This window comes from Argiope bruennichi, chromosome X1, assembly GCF_947563725.1.
Source record: "Argiope bruennichi chromosome X1, qqArgBrue1.1, whole genome shotgun sequence".
Classification (NCBI taxonomy): Eukaryota; Metazoa; Arthropoda; class Arachnida; order Araneae; family Araneidae; genus Argiope; species Argiope bruennichi.
Genome location: NC_079162.1, coordinates 80836100 through 80861879, shown reverse-complemented (window position 1 = coordinate 80861879; position 25780 = coordinate 80836100). Strand labels below are relative to the sequence as shown.

Genomic DNA, 25780 nt, shown 5'->3' with positions numbered 1-25780 from the left:
TACACTTGTTCATCCTCAATCTGACCTCGGAGAGAGCAATACAATGTATGGAGCAATCTTTTGATAAATCATGGTTATTAACGCTATCTCTTAGAAATAATTTCGTTCCAAAAGCCCGAAGCAAGGATGTGGCATTCGGCAATGAGGAGAATCCAACGCAAACGCACATATGCGTCGTTCACCCCAAAGGGAATAATATTTATTTATACTAACCACACGTTTTTCTGCAAAAACATATAAGTTATACGATTAAAAAATGGCGGTAGTAAGACGAAAACCAGGAAGTATTGCAGTTATTATTTACAATTAATGTAGTATTAGTGGTATTACAATTAATGTATAAGTGGCGTGACTGTTGAAAATAAAAACTTTTTTATTTAAAAAAATTATCGTACTTTTTATAGAGGGTGGGCAATATATATATTTTTTTTTTTCTCGATATTGTAGAATATTGAATCTCAAACATTACCCACCAACCCTTTAAAAAAAAAAACTCCAATAACCTAAAACTATATTTCTCTAAATCTAAACAGAATCATTTTCTTTTAAGTTGTACAATGAAGAAAATCAGTTATGTGTTCCTTATTAGGAAAAGATATTGCATATGTCCATGATGTTTCTTAGTATTCTGAATGGCGTACAGCATTGTGAATGTATTATAAAAATAATTTTGGACATTTTGCTAGTAGAATTTACATCTTCCTTTTGACCGACAGAGTTTAAAATTTGATGAAGATTTACAATTTTAATATAAAATTACATAACAAAATTCCATTTATAAAGCATATTAAAATTTTGAATTGTCGCGTTCACGTAAACACGAATAGATAGATCGACATATAATCGACTAGTTCAGGGATTTAGCCCCAAATCTGATACAAATTTAAAAGCCTAGTCATTAAACCATATAAGAATTTCATAAATATTGTGTATTAGATTTCGAATGGATACGGGCTGACAAACAGAAAGACTTCCTGTAAACGGATTTTATCCAAAATTTGATAAAAGCCTGAAATTTTGGTGTAAACACATGCCAAATTTTAACCATTTAGCTTGTTACGTTTTTGAATTATGGTATTTACAGACAGGCATAGTTTCAAAAAAGCTTTTTTCCAAAGAAGGAAGGTCTAAACCGTCAAGATTCATCAACGTATCAAGGAGAAAATTTTTGATGATTTCAATATTTTGATGTATGGCAGGAAGTAAAGAATAGGTTTTGGGTTTAAATTACAGAAAGTATGCCTGAAGCAATAGAAACAAACATAAAAAACAACGAATCTTCGTTTATTGTATCAGCAAGTAAAGCAAACAGGTTAATCTCATTTTAAATCTAAGTAGGTATTATTTCAAGTTTAATCATTATCGATTTAATTCTAAATCTAAAGCTATGATAGTATTCATAGGCTATATTATATAATATATCATACAATACCCCTACAATGTTGTTAGATATTCTGAATGCCTCATAATGTAAGGAAATATCGTACTAATATTATAGAGCATCATTTGCTAAAGGAAGGTGGATGGTATTTTTAATTAATTATTATTATTTTGACATTTCTGTGGGATAGCTTTTATTGAGGCTTCGTTTACTTATTCTATTTTAGAAACTCACATTTTGAACTTACATTTGAAAAATGATTTTAGAGCATTTTTTGCATTGGAAATCGAAAGTAGGTATTGATAAACTTTCAGGAAAATAACGAAATAAATATATCTCACAGCCTCATCCCTTTTCATTCTCAACATCTCAGAAGCTTCTTTTTTATATGCTTTAAAGCAAAACTGCACAAGTAGCTCCCCCTCTCACTTTTTGAAAACCAAAATAATTTCCTTTTCTCTCTAAATATTGTACATCCCCTTGATGTTGTTCTATATACTGAATGCCGAACACTATAGCGAAAATATTGTGGAAATGTTATCCGTATTATCACAAAATGCATGCAACAATGTTATAATATCTACAAGATTTTGCCCGACATATAAATTATTAAACAACGTCGTTGAGATGTCGTACAATATCATGCACTAACAAAGGTTGATCATTTTGTCCTAATAAGATCCAGAATTTTTTTTTCTATATTTTGTCATAGTATAGCTCATACACATTTTCTCATGGGCAGTAATGCTTGACAGTTTCTCATTCATTACAGAACCATTAGAACTTGTCATCCGTTACAACTTCGAAATTAATAGGTAGCTAATCAGTATCAGATAAAAACATGGAAATTATTAAAGAAATATTAAAATATTGAGTGCATTACACTTGCGATCAATTATATCGCCTTATAACTAAGAGTTATGCACAGACCAGGGTCAGTGGCATAATGGATATAGTTGGGGACAAGGGAGTAAAGGTGCCCCGTTAGCCAATTTTAAGAAGCGCCATGTGGGTAAAACACTATTGTGGTTATCATTATAATGTGGCTAAGTTTTTAAACAGAAATATTATGAAGGGGCGAAAAAATAATGCCATGCCCCAGACGCCATTTACATTCGCTACAACATTGATCAGAGATAACCAGGAATATAACTCCGTTTTCTTCAATCAGGGCACTGATTATAGTAATTTAACATTTTAGTGTATTTATAAAATAAGAAGTGCATTATTATTTGAAAAATTTATTCTCTAAAAAAAGAATTTTAATAGCTGCTAACAAAAGTTACGTTATTCTGCCGTTTTGCGGCAGTAAAGAACTAAATTAAAATTTTAAAGGAAATTATGAGTTACTTAGCCTTTTCCAAACACTTTATATAAATGAATCTTATTGAATGATTCAAAGTTGTTCATAATGTCAAAATAAAAACTAAAAAAAAAAAACTAATACTAAATGTCTATAAATTATGAAGTTTTAAAAAGTAGAGTTTTTTACTTACATCAGTTTCACTACTTGAATTTTCGTTCCTTGATTGAAACAAGCTACCCTGAAAATAAATACACCATATATAGTATAATCAATTCAATAAGTGTAAAAAAATAATAAAACTTATAATTTATTCATGATAAAAACTACAAATGTGTGACTTGCATAGTAATTTGATGAAAATTTAAAAATTAGCAATTATTATTTCTATTAAAATCTGCAAGTTGAAAATTCGGCTTCTTAAAAGTATCTATATATTTTTTTAAAGTAATAAACACAAATTAGTAAAACAAAAACAACATGAGTTTTTCAATTAGAAATAAGATAATAACAATATTTTTGAACTCAAGCCGGTAATAGAAACCCAAATGAAAACAGAAAGAAGCCACATCAACATATTAAATGCCCCAATGCTATAGACCAGCAGTGTAGTGAAGGATTACTCATAAATAATACAATTTAAATCGACAAAGATAACGGCATAATGATCAAGACTCAACAGCAAAAACGTTACAGTAAAATACATTAGTACAATTATAAATAAACAGCTAGTGGAATAATAATTAGATAATACATTAGTATAATAGCAAAAAAACAATAAAAGTTTATTGGTAGGAAACTTTTGGATAAATGTTTTTTACTGTCTCTTCTGGAAAAATCTCAACAGATGCTATAGAAGTTTGTATTTCTCAAGCATCGGGATTCTAATTGGGAAAAACATAAATGGAACTTCGTAAGTGGAAAAATTCATTACTCTTTTTAATGACGGCACTCCAGAAGGTATACGAAGGGAGGGGGAGGAAGGCATCTAAACTTTTAAGCATTTTCAGAAAATGTTCAACACGTAGTCATATACATATTCATCTTAAAGTCATATCAATCGTTACATGTGAGGTAATAAATGTTAAAAATTATATTAATAATATTTCTAAAGTTTTAGAGATTTTTGTACAAAGGTACGACGTTCACTGGCATTTGCCTCGATAAAGAAAGAAGTACAAACTAAGTCCTCTCGTTACTTTATATTTGTAACAGCAACTGATTTTCACAATTATTATCAACCAATACAGCAACACTTTCTGACACAAAGTGTATCATGCCAACTTAAATTCTTCACTAACCAAAAACAAATGAAAATTACTTCTAAAAAATAGAAAGTTTATTGAAATATTGATCACTAACTGCTCATTACAGACTTTAAAAGTAATATGTATAGTAATTTGCAGAGGAAAATAAGATATTTCAACAAGTCCAATTATATCAATCATTTCTACTAGCTGCGACGGAAATAGCAGGAAGTTCTACAAAGCACAACTAATGTTCCGCTTATAAAACAAATGAAACTAGTATAAAGAGCTGGAAGATTTCATCAGTTTTTGCTTAAGGTTTAGAAATGATGAAATTAAGTGCTTGAGGAACAAGGAAATTTATTTAATATCCAAAAAAAAAAAAACTGCTCTTTTACTTAAAATATATTACGTTTATTCTGATTGTTAACCAAAATTTTATTTAAAAAAACTTTTGTTAAATTTTAAAATTAAAATATAACCTTCTAGTTACATTTCAACTGTAAAAAAAGTTGTATATAATTAAAAAAAAATCTGTAAAGAAAAAGTTTGTGACATTTTGAAATAATTTTGATTTTTAACACAAATTTCACGAAAAAAGAGAAAAGCAAGGTTTATACAGACTTCAATCATATTAAATCAATTCATCTTGCCTATACAGGAGATGTAAACTTGCTAAAATTTTATACTTTCATCAGTTTTAATTACATTAGTGATATTCCTTATTGGTAGTCCGCGATTAAGAAAAATCACTGATAGAGGAACGCTACCACGAAGATAGGTATGAAGCCTCTTGCTAGGTTGGAGATTTTCTAATAATATTAATTTCGAAATGTATTATTTAAAGAAATTTCTTAACTAATAAAGAATGCAAGTTAATATTCAAAGGCAACAAAATTACTTTTAAATATTGAAAAATTTAAATAAATGCTGTATAAAATAATCATATATTTGATACATGGATTGAATAATTGAGAATTTGCATGATTTGCATGAAAATTCGCCAACCTTGAATGCTATAAATAGTCGAAAGAAGAATATCTGAAATGGAATAAGGAAGCAGTATTTTTAGATCATTTATTCAAGGTTCGAATACAAAATAACGATTTTTTTCAGAGTCAATTGATATTTATAAACCTTCCACAATACAAGTAACACCTTTGTCGCAACATATTTTTAGCATATGTGAGTATGGTGTACCATCTTAAACAGTGTAAGTACTGAAAACTCGAGTAAAATATTTCATTTTAAAGCTAATTGGAAGTTTTTCTTTCCTCCTTTTTTTTTTTTTTTTTTTTTTCTTTTTTTTTTCTAATTCCTCTCCAAGGAAGAAATATACAATAATTATTAATAGATTTAACATTAAATTAAGAAAATATAAACATACTTTGAAATATCATTTCTTGAGTGAAAAAAATATAATTTCATCGATTTCCGGGTTCTGATGAATGCGTTCTCAGAAAGTGTGAGGCATCTTACTTTTCAACTGCTAGATCGGTTCAAAATGGAAACATAATCTGACAGTCTGAAGCACATTTCTTTTCATTTTTTTAAAAGTTACTTCAATTTTGCTCAATGTGCCAAATAATTTCTTATGTAACTCCGACAGTGCAAAAATTAACTATATCATCAATTTTATTTTACTTTCGAGAATTAATATGCATTAAAATTTTTCTCTTAATCACAGAAATTTGAAACTTGAAAATATTTTATTCTTACAGTCAGTCACAACTCGACAGTGAGGCGAAACTGCGGATGAGTAATTTCGCTTAGTTAAACTGTGTGGAATAAGATTCTAATGTATTTGAAATGGTGTCCACACTAAGCATGACCCAGAAGGTTTTAAATTTTTTATTCATTATTTTAATATTTTCAGACTTTTTTAATTAATTTTTTAAATATTTTCAGAACTTAATTATAAATAATCAACTCATTTATTTAAATTTTGATTTTATATGAGTGTCTCCTCTTGATGGTGAATTTCAGAAAAAATTATTTCAAGATTCCATCATTTATCATTATTTATATTAGTGAATTATAAATTAAAGTAAACGATGTAAATAATAATTTTTTAAAATCTACTTTTTCGCAAATTATTAAACAACATGCCCTGGTAGTAAATTACGGCCCCGTGAAGAAGGGTCGCCTGTATCGACGTTTTACGCTGGAATTAATATTACATTTTACCACCCAATAGAAAATGAACAGTTTTTCAGTTGGAGGAAATAGACATTGCATATGATTACGCAGATTTATCATCTTGTTATTTGATGAATATGTACCATTTAATGTAAGTTCATAATTTCTTCGCTTCTTTAGAGATAAAACTCTGTCTGTATTAAAAAATAATATAAATAGTAAAGCAGAGTACGCCTTATATTCTAAATCAAACCCCAACAACGACCTAGTGGTATAGTATTGGCTTCAAAAAAGAGGATAGTTTGGTTCGCAATGAGGGGATTCACCACAGACGCGATCCTAGTGCGCATTATTAAATACATCGCATACAAGTGCTCTCTCTTTAGAATGAGTGGAATTTGGAGAGAGGTTTCTAATTAAGATGTTGTCCTCGTCACCTAATTGCATCTCTACATGCGAGGTCCCTCCCTAAATAATCTCCTGTAGTTCTAAACGTGACACAAACAAATAATTAAACTAATGACTAAAAATAGATAAATCATTTCATGAAGGTCACTTTTAGACTAAATATACCTTTTAAATAAAACTAGTTTTCGAAGTCGTATTGTCTAAGTGTAAAAGTCATTAACGATGTACAGGGGAAAGGTGCCAAATTTGGTTACCTACTCATTTTTGAATGAACATTCTCAAATTCTATTACTTCAAAAATAGTATAATTTGAGAAAGAAAAAAAAAAAAGAAGTAGAAGAATTTGAAAGTATTCTATTCTTAAGCAGCAGGACACTTTTAAGTAGTACTGAAAGTATTCGTAGTATTAGAAAGAATTCTATTCTTTGTTGAAGAATACTATTCTATTCATAGTAGCATTCTGTTCTTAATAGTAGAATTTGGAAGTATTTTATTCAAGAATTCTGCTAATTTTTTTAAACAATCATTTTGTGTGACTGTAATTTTAATAAAAAGGTAATATAATTTAACAGTTTATTTACCTACAAAACAATTCATTAAATTTAAAAAAACAAAACATTTTAGAATAAAAAAAAAAAAGAAGCCATCGATCCAATTAACCAGAGTGATTTTTTAAATTGAACCCTCGATTACTTTAAGCACAGCTGAAGCAAAAATATTTTTAGCGCAACTGCATTCAAAATATGGACCCAAGTACAACATTTTCTGTATTGTATAATTTCTTCTTCCTTTGTTTTCTCATTTATAATGCAAAATACCCCAGCCTTAGTTTTTATACTTTTTGAGCCAAAATTTTTTGCCTTTAATGTGTTTTATTGGCTTGTTACACTTCAATTTATAAGGGATACTAGTGATTATAACGGCTTCCGAATTATTCTTGTAGTTCAAGCTATAGTTCCAATAATTTTATCAATCCAATTCAGACAACTACGGTTTGTGGCATATTTGGAAACTTTTGACCAATAACAACAATAATAAAAATCCCTAGTCTTATTTTTGAATTATTTTAATAAAATTGTAGTAGTAAAACGCAACCAAACAAGTTTCATCTCTGAAGATATAAAAATGTGCTTTGCTGATTGCTTTTGAAACAGCGTAAATACTAGTAATCTTTTGTTAAAGTATTTAATTCAAGATACCTAACTGCAACTACGAAATGCTTACTCTAAGAAATATTTCCACACATCAAATTTACATCATAAGTAGCCTGTTTTATGGCCAAAATATTTCATAGAAATGAGGATGCGATACCAATTCAATCTAGGCGACTTTTGAAATTTGACAACTTTTTCTCAAGTTAGTAAAGGAAGTAAAAAGTGATAATAATAAAATTAATCAAAACTTAGAATTGTATCCAAGCATTTTTGTAATGAATCAATTTTATTAATGAAAGAATTAATTATAAATGAAATATTATGGTTACTTAAGACTGTTTCGAAATCAACTCATTAGTGTGCATAAAAAAATATCTATACTTTGTAATACAATGTAATGAATCTGCTTTTATAATATAATAATTTTTTTTATTATTAGTCAACAACAGGTAGTTATTCTATATTTCTGTCTTTCTCAGTGTGATTTATATTATCTAGAAATAAGTAAAACTTTCCTTCCCACCATTCTTTTTTAATTTTGTCAAAACTTAGTAATTTGAACGAGGAAAGAGATTTCAGAAATTCTTCTTTCAATGTCATCAACAACACAGAATTTCTATTTGCAAACCAGTTAGTAAATAAATGTAATAAAAAGAAAAGTTTTCGAAAAAAATTACAATATAAAAATTTGAATGAAATTGCTGCCATTTTTCATTTTACAGCATATATAAAATTTTGACTTTGACATTTGTTGTTATTAAGATGTCTGATGTGCGAAGGTTGCGATACATTTCAAATCATAGATACAGAAAGGGAACCAATCGCATTGATTTATTACATTGAAATATCGTATTAAAATCAAAAACATTCTCTTCTTTAAATATAGCAAGATTTAGAAGTTTCAGAGCAGATTTGAAAACCAGTAATTCGCGAACGAAAGAAGATAAAAGAGATAATTTGAATAGAAAAGAACGAGAATGAAATCGGATTATTTTTTAAATATGAAACCAGAATTTATCCGTAACGTTCTTTGCTATTTGAACGATCAGATGATCTTGCAATTGTTAGAATGGTGCATTACATAGAATAAAATAATGGCTGAAACAAGAGCTTAATAATGTTCAGGGTGTCGCATCTATTTAGAAGCTCAGCTGTCAGAAAAAAAACCACATTTTTCGTTGCAGTGAACACTGTTTCTGCTGACATGACAGAACACTACTGACAAAAAAATTAATCGCTGCAATGAAACTGTAGGACGCTGACAGTTGCGCTTGCAGAATGACGACACATTGAGAATTTGCAAACCGTTCCTCTCTTCTGCGTTTTGTTCCATCAGCAGCAGAATTACCTGGTGGTATAAGTTGCAAATTATATTACTTGTAAGTTTTGATTTTATTACAAAAAAAAAAAAACCCTCCAACGGTAGAGGTCTTTAAGAAATATTCTCGCCTATTCCCCCTTGTATAACACTTGTAAATCATGAGCAAAGCTGTGAATGCTATGAGCAATCAGATTTGATTTTGAGAATCCCGCACGTGAATGCTATGTGCTTTATAGAGTAGGAAAGAAAAAAGATTATGCATTTTGGACATTTTTTTGTCGACCTACTGAAACGAAAATTTGACAGAAAACTATAATTTTAATAGCAAGTTCACATATCAAATTTTATTCATCTAAGTTGTGCGTTTCCGAGTTATCGCTTTTATATGCATGCCAGTGCACAGACAAACAAACAGTAAGCACGTGGACGAATTTAGTTCAAAATGTGAAAAGTATCCTCTCTTTAGATGCTAAAATTACGCACCAAATTTAATTCATTCATCGCTTTATGTTTTAAAATTATTGTGTTCACTTGCACTAGGATAGACAGGCAAACTTCCTATGGATAGATTTCGTTCAAAATTTGAAGAAATCTACAAATATGGTGTAAAGACCACATATCAAATTTTATCCATCTAGCTGAAAGCGTGTTTACAGACAGATAGAGTAACAACCATAAGTCCAAAAATGTGTTTTCGCACTCAAGAAGTTCTCAAATGGGCAGATTCATCAAAATCTTGAGATGGAATCTTTTGATGATTACAATACTCTTCGTATATTTCATATACGAAAAAGTTTTCAAAACATTTTATTTCCATCCTCTCTGCATTAAAGGCATAATTATATATTCGTTTTTTTTTTTTTTTTTTTTTTTTTTTATGAATTACTGATTTTTAAAGTTGCTTAAAATTTCCGAATTACCCAATATATATGTATATGCATAGTTTTAAGACATTATAAAAATCTGTTAATGACTTGCGAAAATCCAATGAGATTAGCAACAGCGAAAATGAATTTGAAATAAGTGATGATCATGTTTTACTAAGAAAATAAATACCTCGCTCGTGCTTATTCACTGACAGCTAGTGACTGTGGCAGCCATGGTAAAGTTTAAAAATCTCTAATGGCATAACAGATTTCAACTGCACATAAATTTGTTGCTTTATAGCGATTTTCGTTCAGTAATAAGCCACCAATCACGTTTAATGAACGGTCTGAAAATGGATTGTACCAGAATTCTGATTTATCACGTTACATTTAAGGTTGTAGAATGACAAAAGTTACACTGTTTTATTACATTATATTACTTAAAATATGTGGAAATTATAACAAATGTCTTTTTAAAGTATATAGTATTTTAATGCAAAAATCGTTAAAAAACAGTAAATTTATAGTATTTTATTAATTAGTTTATGTATCGCTGAGGGTTTTTTACGAAGATATTTCTTCTCAACTCGGTATTTATAGGAATAGTTTTAAACATTGTTTTGAAAATTCCGTCTTTTTATTGAATTATAGAATTGCTTCTACAGTAAAAAAAGTAAACAGTATAAGCTCGATGAATAGATTAAATATAGATTGGCACCATAGGAAAAGGAAGTTAAAAAAATGACAAATATTTAATGACGCATGATTTCATGTTTCCTGATAATCTTTTTTCGGTCGGTTTCTGCCCTTGACCATGACATATTAAATCTTCTTGTCAAAACAATCAATTTCATGAATTAAAAGCAGTTTCTACAAAGCAACACAAAAAAAGAACAGAAACGACCCCCCCCCCTCGAATTTTTGCAGTCATTCACTGAAAATAATAGGAAACAGGTGTGAAAAAATAAAATATTCTTGATGCATTTATTTTGATTGTTTTATCCTCAGTTATAATTGTATGGGATGTATAGAGATGAAATATCCTTGTCTAGAGAAGAGTGTGTATATGGGAGGGGGGAAGGACCAAGGGAAAAACGAATGTCCTATCGCCGAAGTATGCGCTTTGCAACGTAGGAAAACAATGGCACAATTATAGTAATAATAATAAAAATTTGATAAAAAATTACTATTTTTTATCTTACAATTCTTTTCCTTATACACGTTAATTTTATTTGGGTGTTTATAATAATTTTTAGAATGTACTACACCCCTATATCACTAAAATTAATAATTAATATGTGTTACGATTATAATTGGATTTTGAAGCGGCGATAACTGGTTGATGTATATGCAGAGCACTTCGTCTTTTATGAGTTTATGATATTTTTTTTGAATCGATTAAACTCTTATACCATTCAAAATTCATAATTAATATGCAACTCGATTATGATTGGATAATTATATTTGTCTTTGTCTTACGTGTGCTTGTGAATGTTTTAGGCCCTTTAAAATTCCTAATTAATATTATTGTGATGTGATTTGATTATTATACAACAATTGAATTATGTCTGTACTAAGCATTGATCGTCTATCTTCTTCAGTAATTCATTTAAAAACATTTTTTGAGTCATTCGATTTCCAGATATAAAATACACCCTATTGATTATTGCCGTTCTTATGAGAAACGCTTTCTCCCTTCTGCTGTGTTCTGAATATATTTTAATTTCTATGAAATTGCAATTAATAGGAAAAAAGGCAAAAATGTGGAAAGAATTCAGTATCATAATAAGTTTGAAAAGAAGACAAAAATTAAGAAGAATATATGAAGAGATGATACGGATAAATTTTACTTTCTTGACACTGTAGTCATTAATTTGAAAATAATAAAAGACTAAAAGAAAGGGAGTTGAAATAGCTATAAAGAAATTAATATTCTAACTACGTCCACAGTAAAGTTATGTACAGTGAATACATTTAGGGTATTTTAAGATTTAAAACATGCTCCAAAAATGACATATGACGATAACGCAATTCCCATGACTTATTATATAATATTATATATTGCAAATATTAATATTCATTGAAAAAATTTAGTGGGTGACTTAATGCCTCATGAATATTAAGTTTAATAATATTCATCTGCGATAGTTAGGTTTTGATTATATATTTTTGCATTATCGCTTACGAAACTTATTTCTTTGATTTCATTGGTGTGTGACTAGCTATCTTTATACGTATATTTCTTATAATAGATGGAGCAGTAATGGCCTCATGGCTGTCTCGGTTTCATGATAGAAAGTCATGGATTCAGTACCCAATATTCAAATGAAGATTAAATCATGCATACGTACATGTTGTAGCTTAAATATATCAAACAGCTACTATGTTCGTTCCAAAATAACCTACTTGTAGTTATAAACCCGAGCTTTGATCTAATAACACTAAACTGTCTTTAATAAAATAAATTTGGTAATACATACTCTGTACTTTTTACGTGCGTTCGATATTTGGCTTTATTTAACAGATAACTGAATATTTATAGTTATGCTAAGAATCTACAGGTGGCTGTAAAATAGCCTTCTCTGTTTGTAGGCATCTGTAGCTAAAACTAGTGAACCAAATGGAACGAAATTTCATTTGTGGACGGTAAAAAAAATGGTGAGATAATTCCCCCCCCCCCCCCCAAAAAAAATGTTGCTGATGCAATATCTTGTACACAGGAAGATTAGCACATTGAAACTGTTGTACGTGGGACAAAAGAAACTAATGTGGATTTTAAAAAATATTATTTCCTTCGAGTTTCATACTGTTGTACATGTGTACTCTACTAGCTAATTGTAAGAGCTAACTGTTCATTTCAGCAAACACAATTTTTTCTCATGATAATTAATGACATTTTTCTAATCCAATTTCTGCACATTCATTATAATTATAGGACCGTTTTCATAAAATCTCTTGCCGGTAACATTTGTTCTAAGTTTTTTTCGGAATTCATTTCACCATGTTTTCCATAACTTGTTTATGAAATTTGATTTCATTCTGTTCATTAATTTTGATTACAGATGCCTTCAAAAAGGGTGAGTTATTTTATGATAATCTTGAATATATCGTGGAATGAGCTGAAACCGTGCAATGTGGTTTTGTTTACAAACATGTGTACTCTAATGGTTAACTGTAAAAGTCAACTGTTTATAAACTTGACTCCAATTAGTAGTAACTAAAGAAGCTGCCGGCTTTCAATGCTAACCAGCAGATTATTTATGTTCGCCAAGATCCATAAGGCTACATTTTAACCAACATTGCACAATCTCACTTCTTTCTATGGTACTTTTTCAAAAACTGGATTTCAGTTTTGATGACAGAACTCGGTTACGCATCGGTCATACCCGTTTCACCCACAAACACCTTATGTTTGATGAAGGGTGTCCCAAATGTACAACATCCCATACAAATTTTACGGTTATCCATATATTATCAGAAGGCCCTGTGCTTAATCATCATCGAATGCACTTTTTTAATGCGTCGTCTCCGAGCATCAGTGACTAAATGGGGGGAAATCCCCATCGTAACATTTTTGCATTTCTGGAAACTTATCATTTTATTTAAATCTCACTTTTTTTGCATTTTTATCTCTGTTCATTATAGTAAAATTATTGCATTTTAAACTTTGTATTTTATATTTAGACATTTTAAATCGTACTATTTGCCAGTAATTCCAACCATAATATTGGCGCAGCATGACCAAAATTGGCCACTGTGCCATAAAAATTCAAATTAATTTACAGATGACAAAAATTATGAATCTATGCTATAGTTTTACTACAATTAAAAATGAATACAGTTTTAAACTCTATAAATATCAACATTCTTAAATAAAGTCTATATGTAAAATATTTACATTAAATCAAATATTATTAGATAAAAGTTTTAAAAAGCAGTTCCTTGCTAAACAGTTAAAAATTGTTTCCTATTTGAAAATAAACTTTAAATCATTTTTTCATAATATACATCCAATCTAATATGAAAAAAGGGAACAGCTAGATCGCTTAATTGCTGCTTATTAAGTAAAATCAAATTCTGAAATGAAGCATAAGGCATATTTAGTACTCAAAATTCATGAGAAACATGCTTAAAAAATAGCATTTCAGTTTTTTGCGTATTTAATGAGATCTACTTACGTTTTTCTGTAATCCGAATCATCTTTTTTAACAGATTAGAAGATAAAAAAAATTCCAAAAACTCGAGCATAAAATATCTAAAAATTATCCTTCCATTTATACTGGTAACAAAAGAATCACACCGAATAAGTTTCAAATCTTCTTGTCGAAAAAAATCAAATCCGATCTCACAAGTGAAAATTCTGAAAAACATCCACTCAGTGTTTGCTAATCCTGTTTTCGTCGCAACACTGGATGGAGTAATTTTTATCCTTTTGAGAAAGCTTAAGGAAGTACTGTGTAATATCGACTCATGTGAACAATAAGGCTGTGAAGGAAAAAGAAAGTGATTTAAACTTTGATTTATTTCCCTTTTTCTGTTGCAAGTTTAGACAAAGCACTTGTTAAATCAATTGAGAATTTATCTACAGATTCTAAAGAGTTTATTTGTTATCTACGCTTGGATTTTTCACCAGATTCTAATTAATATACTTCAGTGTAACACATGAGTAAATTTAGAATTTGTATTATGATTTAATGCAAGGGTTGTTGTTTCACTCAGATTACCGCTATGAATGATAAAAATCAATGATATGAAACAAACATGTTTCGCACCATTAAAAAAATTCACATTTTTGCATGGAACTTAATTACGAAATGAATCACTTTATATATTTTAATATGTTGTTGACGGGAGAAGTTATAAAAAAATTAATATTTTTGTATTCAATAGTAAGGTTCGTAACAACATTTAAATGCAGGATGGTTCCCAAAAGTTGTTTACAAGCTTTCTAAGAGTTCAATATACAGAAACAACTCATTTTTATTATGAAACATGTAGGCGTAAACTCAAAAGGTGACATTTATAGGATATTTGTTACTGAATTAAATATATCAAATAATGTGTACAACACAGATTAAGTAGAATACAAATTTATAATAATACAACAGCACAGTTTTATAAATATTAGCATACGGATAGTGTGCAACTATGGCTGACAAGTCTTTTAAATATTTATTCAGCACTCTTAAGATTTGTTTACCGTTTCGTACAAGTGTCATCCAATGTATGGCATGAAACAAAAGTCGTACATGGTATGACAGATATAATGGTTTTAGAATGTGAGAGCTGTTTCTTGTTCATAAAAGAACCTTTTCTCAAGAGGAAGCATGGAAGCATTTTTTTTTTTTTTTTACTTGGCAAATCCAAAATATGATTATACATTTTGCCTACTCATAAAATCATTGAAAGACTACTATAACTTAAAAATTTACAAAACACAAAATTAGTTCTGAAGAAAGTTCAACTTACTTTGAAGTTCTATATTTAAAATTTGCAAATATACATAACTTAAATAAAAATGATAATCTGTGAATAACTTACTGATGTTTTGTAAGTATCCGTAATTGATGCCTTTTTCAGCTGTTGGTCTGCAAAGATTTTTTAATCTAATAAGAGTTTGATATCAGAAAATATAGAAATTCCTATTTATCCGTATTTATTTTAAACACATACGTCCATTCTGAAAAGAAAAATTCTAAATGGTGGTTCGGAACTTATGTGAACGTGTTCATGTCGATCATCTAATGAGTCAAATCAGTCCTAATCTATGATGTCTCGTGACTTCACCCTCTTGTAGGATTAAGACTTTTAGCAATGACAAATATTGGTACAATTGTAGTATGAGTAGCTGAGAAGTCAGTTGGCACGAAGTGTGTGTATCGAGCTTTCATAAGTAAACTTATTAATCCAACAAGTGAAATGTCATCGCATATTCAAAGGAAAGTACAAGTTTCTTTTCTTAATGCTGAAAGATAGATATGGAAATAGTGCATATTTTATCAAATAGCTCTGTATTCCAGGCTATTATTAGAAATATTACAGTTGATTTAAATTCTTCCACAAATCTGATTCTAAAGTAGATATTGGTTTCAGTTAAAAACAAACAAACTAGAAGATAATTAATCATTAAATAAGCTTAAAGCCTCAAGGGAAGGATGTATTACAGAAATTCCTGAAAGCCGAATTTGGTGTAATTCTACAAACGGATCCTCGAAAGGAGACCTCCTACATTAAATAAAAAAAAAATTGCGTATACAGTAAAAATATACAACATAAGCAAGAGCATTCAGAGAAAGCAGACCTCCGCCAAAGGCCATAAAATCGAAGGAAAGCCTAAACAACTACCTTAACTTACTTAAATTAAAAATAAATATTTAGTTTCCATCTTACTGTTAATTTTGTTTCACTTCAATAGATAAAATTTTATTTTACGATTTCTTATTATATATATGTTATGGTCAATATGACTAATCGCTTAAAGGTGAATATAATCACCCACCGCTGTCTGTAATGCGGAATGGAGTTTAAAAAAATACCTCCCCCCAGTCCGTTTAGTTTGTGTCTTTATTAGAAATGCAAATTCGAACGTCTGTTTTAGCATCAAGAAGATAGGCCAGATTTTTGAAATGCTTGGTACACTTGAAGAGAAAAAGGACTCACTTAAAAAAGTATGAGTATTATTACTAATTTAATGAGTATTTATTAAGTATTGTGATCAAAAAAGATTATTAAAGAATGATATAAATGGCATTCGATGAAGTGGTTCATCCTTTAAAACTAAGTTTCTGCCAGGGTCATGTTAAGCATAGGGATAACCGTGACTATGGATAAAAGTTATCCCTCATCAAAGATAACCTTTCCATAAGCTCGGCTTACTGAGAAGTCCTAAATTTTTTTTTAACGCACGCAAGAAAAAAAAATCTAAAGGAAATCAACGGAGAGAAAGGGCGATAGAATAAGAACATGATTAACTGATTTTTCAATTATTTACAAATAAAAAACTAAACTCATGTCTAAAAACATACTTTTATTTGTGTGTTTAAAGCCAAACTCTTTTGTTTTAATTATTTGATTCTTTTTAATCTTGAGAGCTTTGGGTTTTGAACCTCATAATCAGATGGCATCAATAATAGGAAATCAAAATGTAATTTAATAAATGGTTAGCTGATATTAAATTTCTGAAAACACTAAAATAGTCTATTGTAATTAAGAACACGAAAGTTCACAAAGTTTCAAAATTCTAGAACATTAGAAAGTGAGTGAGTGAATACTATCTTTATCAGCATGCAACAGCGAAGCTAAGTAAAAAGATTTTAAAATGAAAAAATAATATCAGTTTCTGTTACAATGACTTAGGTACAAACCAAATAAAATTCTTCAAGCGCCAAAAAATAATCATCATTTTCCTTTAAATGAAAGACAAAGAGAAAAAATAATTCATGTAAAAAAATGCAATTAAAAAATTATAGATAAAATTTTTTGATCAGTTAAGAAAATTTATTGAATGATTAAAGGAATTGCGAAATGAAATTAAACAATCTTATGATTTCTATATAAGATATTAAATGTATATTAATTAAGAATAGTGTATTATTCAGTTCATATTTAGAAATTCTATTTCCTTGATGAAAAATGTTATATTTCTGGTAAAAGCTTGTAAACTTCGCTTTTTATTATAACAGTGCATTTGAAGAAATTTATGACTATCATATATTTTAATGTTTTTGTGAATTATATTTTTGGCGAGGTTTTAAAATAGATTTAAGATGACTTTTCCTGCTTTATGAGTTGCATGACAAGGATTGGTTATTAAAAAATTGCTTTCGCAGTTTGACTACCGAAACCATTGTCTAGTTTATTGTTCATTTCCTTAATTGTGGTAAACATGCAATTTTGATTTTGTAAGAATTTCTTTTTAAAATCTTTGTCTTCACATATCGTCAATGAAAGTGCAAAAGGTCTTATGTCGTATATAGCTAATATGTGATACGCCATTTTTGCATTTGGAGTGATAACAAGCTATGATAGGAATTTAAGCACCATTTAATAAATACGCTATGATAGGAATAGAATAATTTTTTAAATAAAGTTTTGCGATCGTTTTTTTTTTTAAATTTTACCCGTTTATTTAAAAGAAAGCAAATAAACTTTTTTTTATAGTTTCTGTGCACATGGGCATCACAAATCCTGTACTGTTGGATTAAGTTTGCGCTGAAGATAAACTTTCAGATTCTTTTTCTTTTTTTCTTTTTTATTTCCTATGCAGAGTCAACTTATTCAAAGGGTGTAAAACTTCAGCCAAATCAGCGGCAAGTGCCTTAAGATATTGCTTCTCCAAACTCTGCTAGTTCAAGTAATTAAATCGCTGATTTGAACATCCCGAATCCTTTAAATCGAACCAGAATGCTAGAAATGCATCGACACGGATGCATTTCTATTTAAAAGAATATAATATATAAATTTTTCTCCCAAATAAATAATGATTTTGTGCTATTTTTGTAAATAAATCTCTTTGATCTCGTAAGGCATTTATTGGATTAAGTTTAGTTTTGCAGGCCATTTTGATGCTATATAAAGGGCATTTTGGATTTGACCTCGTAATTTTGACCTTAACCAGATTATAAGAACAACGATACCGGACTCGGGACCCACATTTTCCCCATCCATACTGATTAGAGGGCAATTGATCTCTACAGGCTTGATGTAAACCAGATATCTATACATTGCATTTTAGATTGCTATACATTCATTTGTGGAATCGAGTTTTGAATCGACAAGTCTTTGCCTTTAAGTTACTATAATCCTGCCATTCATGAGGAATTTGTGAAACTGAATCTGTATAGGTGAGGATCTTTAGCATTATTTTCACACAGTTTTTTTACACCGAATCAAATATTTAATTTGAAGATTTTTCTTTTCTATTTTCTGAAATTCTCTGAATTTTGAAACATAAATATTTTTTTTTAATTAAAAAATATTTTTTTACATAAAGCAAAAGTGGCTTTTTGAGTTTTATTGCTTTTTCTAACATTAGTTATACGATTTTCTATCAATTGTATTAAACTGTAATTTGTTGTCTGATCTGTCATCATGTGTTGCAAATGTACTTCGCAATATCATACATAAAAGAGCATATGAAAACGAGGTATCAAATGACATTGATCTGTTTTAGAATAGAAAATATTTGCTGAGTGAAATATATTTCCTTTCACAATATTGAAAAATGCGACTCGGTGCAAAAATTATGCATCATCGTAAATTGCCCCATGTTTTCGAAAAATAAACCATCATAGTATTTTCAAAATAATTCTATCATTTATTATCACATATTCTAGAATATATCAAAATGCATGTTTGTATTGAAGCAGACGATAAAATATATTTATAATTTTTTTAAACTATGTGAAAAACTTCAGGACATGCAAAATTACAAATTTAAAAATCACATAAATTTTATATTGAGTTATTTAGAATTATTTCCATAAATAAAACAATTCCATAAATTTCATGGAAATCATTGTTCGTGATTACTTATACATTGATCGAGTGTATAATATTTCAATATTTTAGTCACAAAAATGGAGGGTGGTTGTGAAATCCTCAAAAAATAAGCAATGAATTGGGGTTAGGTTAAATATTCATAACATGTTAAATTCATTTTGGTTTAAAACAGATTATTAAACACAAAAATCTAATTCGTGATTTATAGCTGAATACTTCAATAATATGCTTTGTATAAATTTATTTTAATATAATATAATATAATATATAATGAAATGTTAATTCCTGTTGCTTTCGAGTAGCTCTAGAGTAGTTTGTTAATAAAATAAATCAATAAATCAATTATTTTTTATACTCTCCTTAACTACTATCTGAGTTTAATTTTTTACTTGATCATTTTTGAAATATCGTTTATATTGTATAAAGGAGATTGATTGCTCTTAATATAACAAATTAGTGTAGTTCAAAAATTACTGAATTTTTTGCAGATACTGTTAATATACCAAATAAATAAAATTAAATTTAAAAAATTAAAAATTCCAGTTCAAAAGTATTTCTGGATTTTAACTAGATATGACTGATGACTTTTAATATAGTAAACAAATGTAGTTCAAAAGGTTCTCTAAATTTTTGCTCAATTTTGACTGTTAATATTGCAAAAAAGTTTAGTCCAAAAGTGTCTCTGAATTTTATTCAAATACGACTGATGACAGTTAATATAGTAAAAAATTGTAGTTCAAAAGTGTCTCTGAATTTTTTATAAATATAATAAACTGAGTAGTAGCTGTAAGATCATTCTTCGGTGTCTGCCATCCATAACAGCATATGTATTAAAATAGTACTTATCTCAAGCATAAGTAAAACAGGGACATTTATCTATGTATTTAAACCGATTGCGAAACAAAATGCTTATGTAATTATTCAATCTGACAAAGAATAAACAAGAGGGAGTATTCATCCATCGACTTTCTCATGTGCTAACACAATAAGGAGAATTTTGTGCATAGCAATATAATAAAGTATGTAATTCAGAAAACTTCCTTTCGAGAGTTTAGATTCAAAATTTGACACAAATCGAAAATTTTGGTGACAAAACCACGCACTAAATGTCTTCTTTTAAGTTATCGTGTTCACAGACACGCGAATATGAAGAACTAGAGAAAGTAAACAAACCCTTTGTTGAGTTTCCTTCAAATGTTCAACCAAATTAAATTCTGATGCATTTCTGGTGACGAAATGGATGATAAATTTCATCTGTCCAGCCCATCGCGTTTTTAATTGTTCGAAGATAAGACAGACAGATGAATAGATAAACATAATTTCGAAAATCTTTTCTTTTTATTTCCTAACTTAGGAAGGTCTAAAGCGTAAAGTTTTATCAAAATCGCGACGGCGCTTTTTTTTTTTTTTGGCGATTACAATATTTTTTCTTTGAGTACTTTGCACATGAGAAAGGCAAAACAGGTCCCAAAAGTAGAATCATACAATTACATAAATTCCTTATAAAGACAAAACATCTTAACTTTCCATATATTAAGAATCTACTAAACATAAATATCTCATTTACAATGTGTAGGATACGGTACAGTCGTTTACAGGCACACTGCCACCACTTTTGCTTTCTTTTCGATTAATTTTGTATAATTTCATAATCAATTAACAAGATACTTTAGTTTTTTGAGTTCAGGAAAGAAATTTTAATTATATTGCAATGTTTTTAAATAACTAATCTGAACTTATATCTATGATAAAAAATTGAATCATCAAATTTTTTTTTTCTTTATTATTCCTGCTCGCTTATACAAATTTACGGACTTTATTGAAAAATGAAATATTGTTAAGGATAAAGGTAATTTAGAAGACGAATAATTGAGCCGGGCTATTGTGAATTTAAAATAAAATTAAAAGAACATTGATAGAAAATGCCAAGAAAAAATGGTTCAGGAACGTATTTGTCGTCAGTTAGAAAAATATATTTCTATCAAATTTGGTAGTATTAAGCCCTGTGCTCAGGTATGCTCAAGTGTTCAGAGAAACAAAAATCGCTCCGGATTTGTTGGAAATTCTATTTATTTGTTACAGAAAGTCCAGAATTAAAATTATTTATAGCAGATTGCTCGGCATTCTTCCAAATTGTCCGAAATTTTAATTATTTGCCACCGGTTTCCCGTAAATTTAATTACAAGCAAATAGTTCATGTTGAAAAGCATCAACTAAGTTATTTTTAACAATAAGATAAATTTCAAATTTCCAAGTTTTCCTATACATATAAAATCACCGAATATTTTATTGAAAAAGTGGCCTGAATTTGAATTAAATGCACTTTATTATCCCATTTTTTATGTATCAATAATTGATATATGGAACTTTATATATATTAGAAGGAAGGTTTCTAAGTTTATTTTATTTTAAAGTCAGCTTCCTAAAAATTCTCCCTTCCAACAATTACTCAGGTCGCGGTGGCATAGTGACAAAGAAAACTGATTCTACCGAAATCTCTTCGTGTATGGGAGCCCGGTGCAAACCGAATACGATATCCCAAGCAAACGCCCCCAAACCAGCGCAATGCTAAAGCCCGACAAAGAGCGCTTTATGAAGTGCTGCCCCGGAAATTGACAATAGCTCAAAATTACAAGGACCGTCCCTAAACAGCTCTTTCTTCAAAACGAATGTTAATATAATTAAACTAACTTCCTTGTATCACGGTACATAGATTCCAATAGTATGAATCAGATGGAAGGAAAAAGTATTAATAAACGTCCCTTTCTCTCTTTGCTTATAAAAACAGCAAAAATGTTCATAGTTTCTGAATTTTTATTTAGTCACTTAAAAATAAAACGCGTAAGTGCACCCGCACTGAGACACGCTTTTTATTATTACTATGAAAGATAAATAAGTCCTTTTCTTTCATTTTTTAAAACGATATTTATAATTCTCTTTCTAATCCATCTTCAGACCGCCTTAGCTTTTTTCCGCTTGTGATTGAAAGAAAGGTTCTGTTTTATTCATGAATAAAAGGCAAATATTATTCGTTTAAACTCGGTTTGCATAGAAGGAAATTCCTTGGTCAGGATTTTATTTGATTCACTCATCATGATATTTCAAGGCCATCAGACGGAAAACGTACCAGTTCGCTCTCCAGAATGGTGTGATTCAACTTCAATTATTTTCGGTGAATCGAATATTTAATATATGATCATTGGAATGTATACCGGAAACATTTATTTTATCCTTTGCCTGATTTTGATAAGTATTCTATTATGCGTTTGATTGATGTCGAACTTTATTTTTTCAAACACAAAGAGATAGTAGAGTAATCATACAAAGCAAAAAAAAAAAAAAAACCCGACTCAAAAGTTTTGTAGAATTTCCACTGACGAAATATCACCGATTCCCTCCTATTATTATTATTATTTTATTACTAAAATTCATCCTCGTTGCATTTTAGAGTTATTGCGTCCACATACTCATGAACAGATAGGTCGACATACCGTTAACTCGAAGATGAATTTAGTGTGTAATTTAACAGAAACCAATAATTCTGGTGATAAAGCAATAAGCGAAATTTCATTCATTTAGTTCGTTGAGTCTTTGAGCTATCATGCTCACATGCACACAATAAAGTGTCAGACAGACTTTCATCCAACGGATTTCGTCCAAAGTGCGGCAGAAATCCACAGATTTGATGTAAAGAACGCACACCAGATTTCACCCTTCTAGTCAATGACGGATTTTGCTGTTTTTGAGACCTCAGACAATGCACGATGCCTTTCTTTCAATTTAGTTTCAAACATTTTTTGACTTATTCAGCATGCTAATTATTTATTTTAAATAAATTTTCTTATTTTAGTAACTCCGAGAATATATATATATATATATATATGTTTACCTATTTATTTTTTAATATGTATATGATTGAAAAAATAAATAATGAAATTTTTGAAAAATTAACCATAATTTTCAATAAATAATTTCCTTTCTCACTAATTTTAATTATTATAAAGATATTATAACAGATAATAAGGAAAAAAATATCCAAATAAATAAGTCTTTGAAAATTATAATTTTACCGGACTTAAAAAATGAAATATAGCATACCTAGTGAAATGAAAAATTAATATTTCAGTATATTATGATTAAATAATTAATCACATTTATTTATTTAATTGTTAATCGGGCAGTTTATTTAAATATGATTTAAATAATTCAATACAAATAGGCAGTGTAGTTTTATAATTCAATAAAATTTATACATTTGGTAAGCAGGCTAATAGCATTCTTAAATCGATCGCTCATCCTAATGGTCCTAGTCAACTGCCAAGTTTGAAGTCCACGAATGCTTCTAATTAGATAATTTTTTTTATTTATTTATCGTATTCATGGACAGACAGACGCAAATCCAAAAATTAATTTTTTTTTCGTGCTTGGAGATAATTGTAATATTTATCAAAATGTAGAGTTTGGATTTTTAGAGTAACGCGTAAGTTTCATTTTGTATATTTCGCATATGAGAAAGTGGAGAGGTATTTAAACCAAAATATTTTTCAAGTTGTGAAAATGTAAAAAGTGATAATTTATTATGAAACCTCGTTTATATGAAAATATTTACATGTTTGTGACATACATTAGGAAAATTCTTAACTAGAATTCGTTACAGAATTTCCTTAAAGACGTTTTCACAATTTCAATGCCAAATGTAAACATGAATTTTCCTTTCTATCAGCCTTAAGGACAGATTATGTTAATCTTCTTGCAAAAGTGATCAATCTTATTCTTATAGAAGAAGGGTTCTGATATCCATCTTTAAAAAAAGAGAAATCCAGGTTTTACAAGTTTTTATAGAATTAACGAAAAAAAATTATAAAGGATTTGATAATGAACGTAGAGGAAAGAATTTTAAAAAATGGATAAAGGTATTTTAATTCCTTTTGATAATTTTTGGGAAGAAAAAATAAATATATCTATGCGACAGCTGCATTTTCTAACCACGAAACGGATATTTATCTAATTCAGCATACATTTTGAAATCGGAAAATTTATAAATCCTTCGGCTTTTAAAACTGAAGCGCATTTTTGCTTATAATAACATTTGTATGAAGAATCAAAATTTTGTCTACTTTTCCTTGAAGAGAAGCATAGATTTAACTAAATTTTTCAAGCAAATCCTCCAAGAAAGCCACCTAACCCTATTTATTGAAGTCAGATATATATATCCCAACAAAAGCGGTTGCAATTTCCTTAATCGTTATCTTTTTTTATGCGAGACCATGTGGGGTCAGTCAAAATAACTGCAAAATTTTGATTATTTATCTAAACTTTCGTATTTTAAAAACTCACAAACAATGTATTTTATTGATTTTTTGTATTTTATTGAACATTTTATTTATTTATTTTTCTTACTTGAAGTAGATAATATTAATTTCAAATTTTTCAGACTTCGTTTATTTGTAACAACATCTAGTTTCAAAGTACAACGGCATCCATGTTTACAGGAAAGCAATCAATCTTTCAGATTGATAATTAAAAAAAACTGCTTGAAATTGTGAAATTTTAATTACCTGATCGTTTTCCCTATATGAACTTACGCATTAAGTGTACAGTATATTCTTTGTATGAACATACAAAGATAAGTTACATGATCATGTTCTTTATATGAACATACTTATCCATAAAATGAATGAAAGTATAACAGAAACGAATCTAGAAAAATATAACATCTTTAAGATAGACAATAATCCAAAGAATATGGTTGGCTGAAATGATGAAATTTTAATTATCTGGTTGCTTCTCTATATGAACATTGCCATTAAACGTGCAATATGTTTTCTTTGTAAACATGCAGGATGATTTATCTGATCTTTTTCTCTATATGAACATACTGATTATTAAGATCAGTGAAAATAAAACAAAAACGCATCTAGGAAGCCGGAATATTTTTCAGATTGATAAGAATTCAAAGCATGATATTGAACGGAATGGTTAATTTTTGGTTCCTGTTCAACGCGCACAGATAACTGATACCCACTCCTCAGTTTCCGGATACATATCCGGTTTGAACTAATAAAGACAGCAATGGAATGAAGAAAAAATATACTGCGTAATAAAAGCGTCACAAGAAAGTGCTTCAAATGGCTGTAGAAAGACAATATGATAAGACATACGCCCTCACATGACTAAAAGACCGAAATAACTCATGAAAGGTCATTACATCCCCAAAATATCAAAATCTAAACTGAATTATTCAATTATCACGTCACAAACAAGAGAAAGATTCAAATGCTATTCGAATGGCTATAGTGACAGCAAAAATGATAAAATTATTTCCTAACTTGTCTAAATCACTGGAATAACTCTTCGTAATTTTTAGCAAACATTTATTGACTCAAACTACATAAAATATAATTTCTTAAGTCATTTAGAGCATTTTTTTTTCAATTGGAAGCACACATTGATATACTGT

The 25780-nt window shown here is 29.0% G+C and overlaps 1 protein-coding gene across 6 annotated transcripts in view; it reads right to left on the bottom strand.

Moving 5' to 3' along the window:
- The window catches only part of LOC129958292 (glycerol-3-phosphate acyltransferase 1, mitochondrial-like), a 121593-nt gene that overhangs the window by 34023 nt on the left and 61790 nt on the right, over positions 1 to 25780 (bottom strand). For 5 of the 6 annotated variants that reach the window (XM_056070664.1, XM_056070665.1, XM_056070662.1 and 2 more), the window contains exon 3: positions 2878 to 2925. In XM_056070664.1, coding sequence (XP_055926639.1) covers positions 2878 to 2925 — 48 coding nt within the window. Of the gene's footprint in view, positions 1 to 2877; positions 2926 to 13997; positions 14201 to 25780 lie in introns of those variants that run through there. The other variant, XM_056070668.1, reaches the window with a different exon arrangement.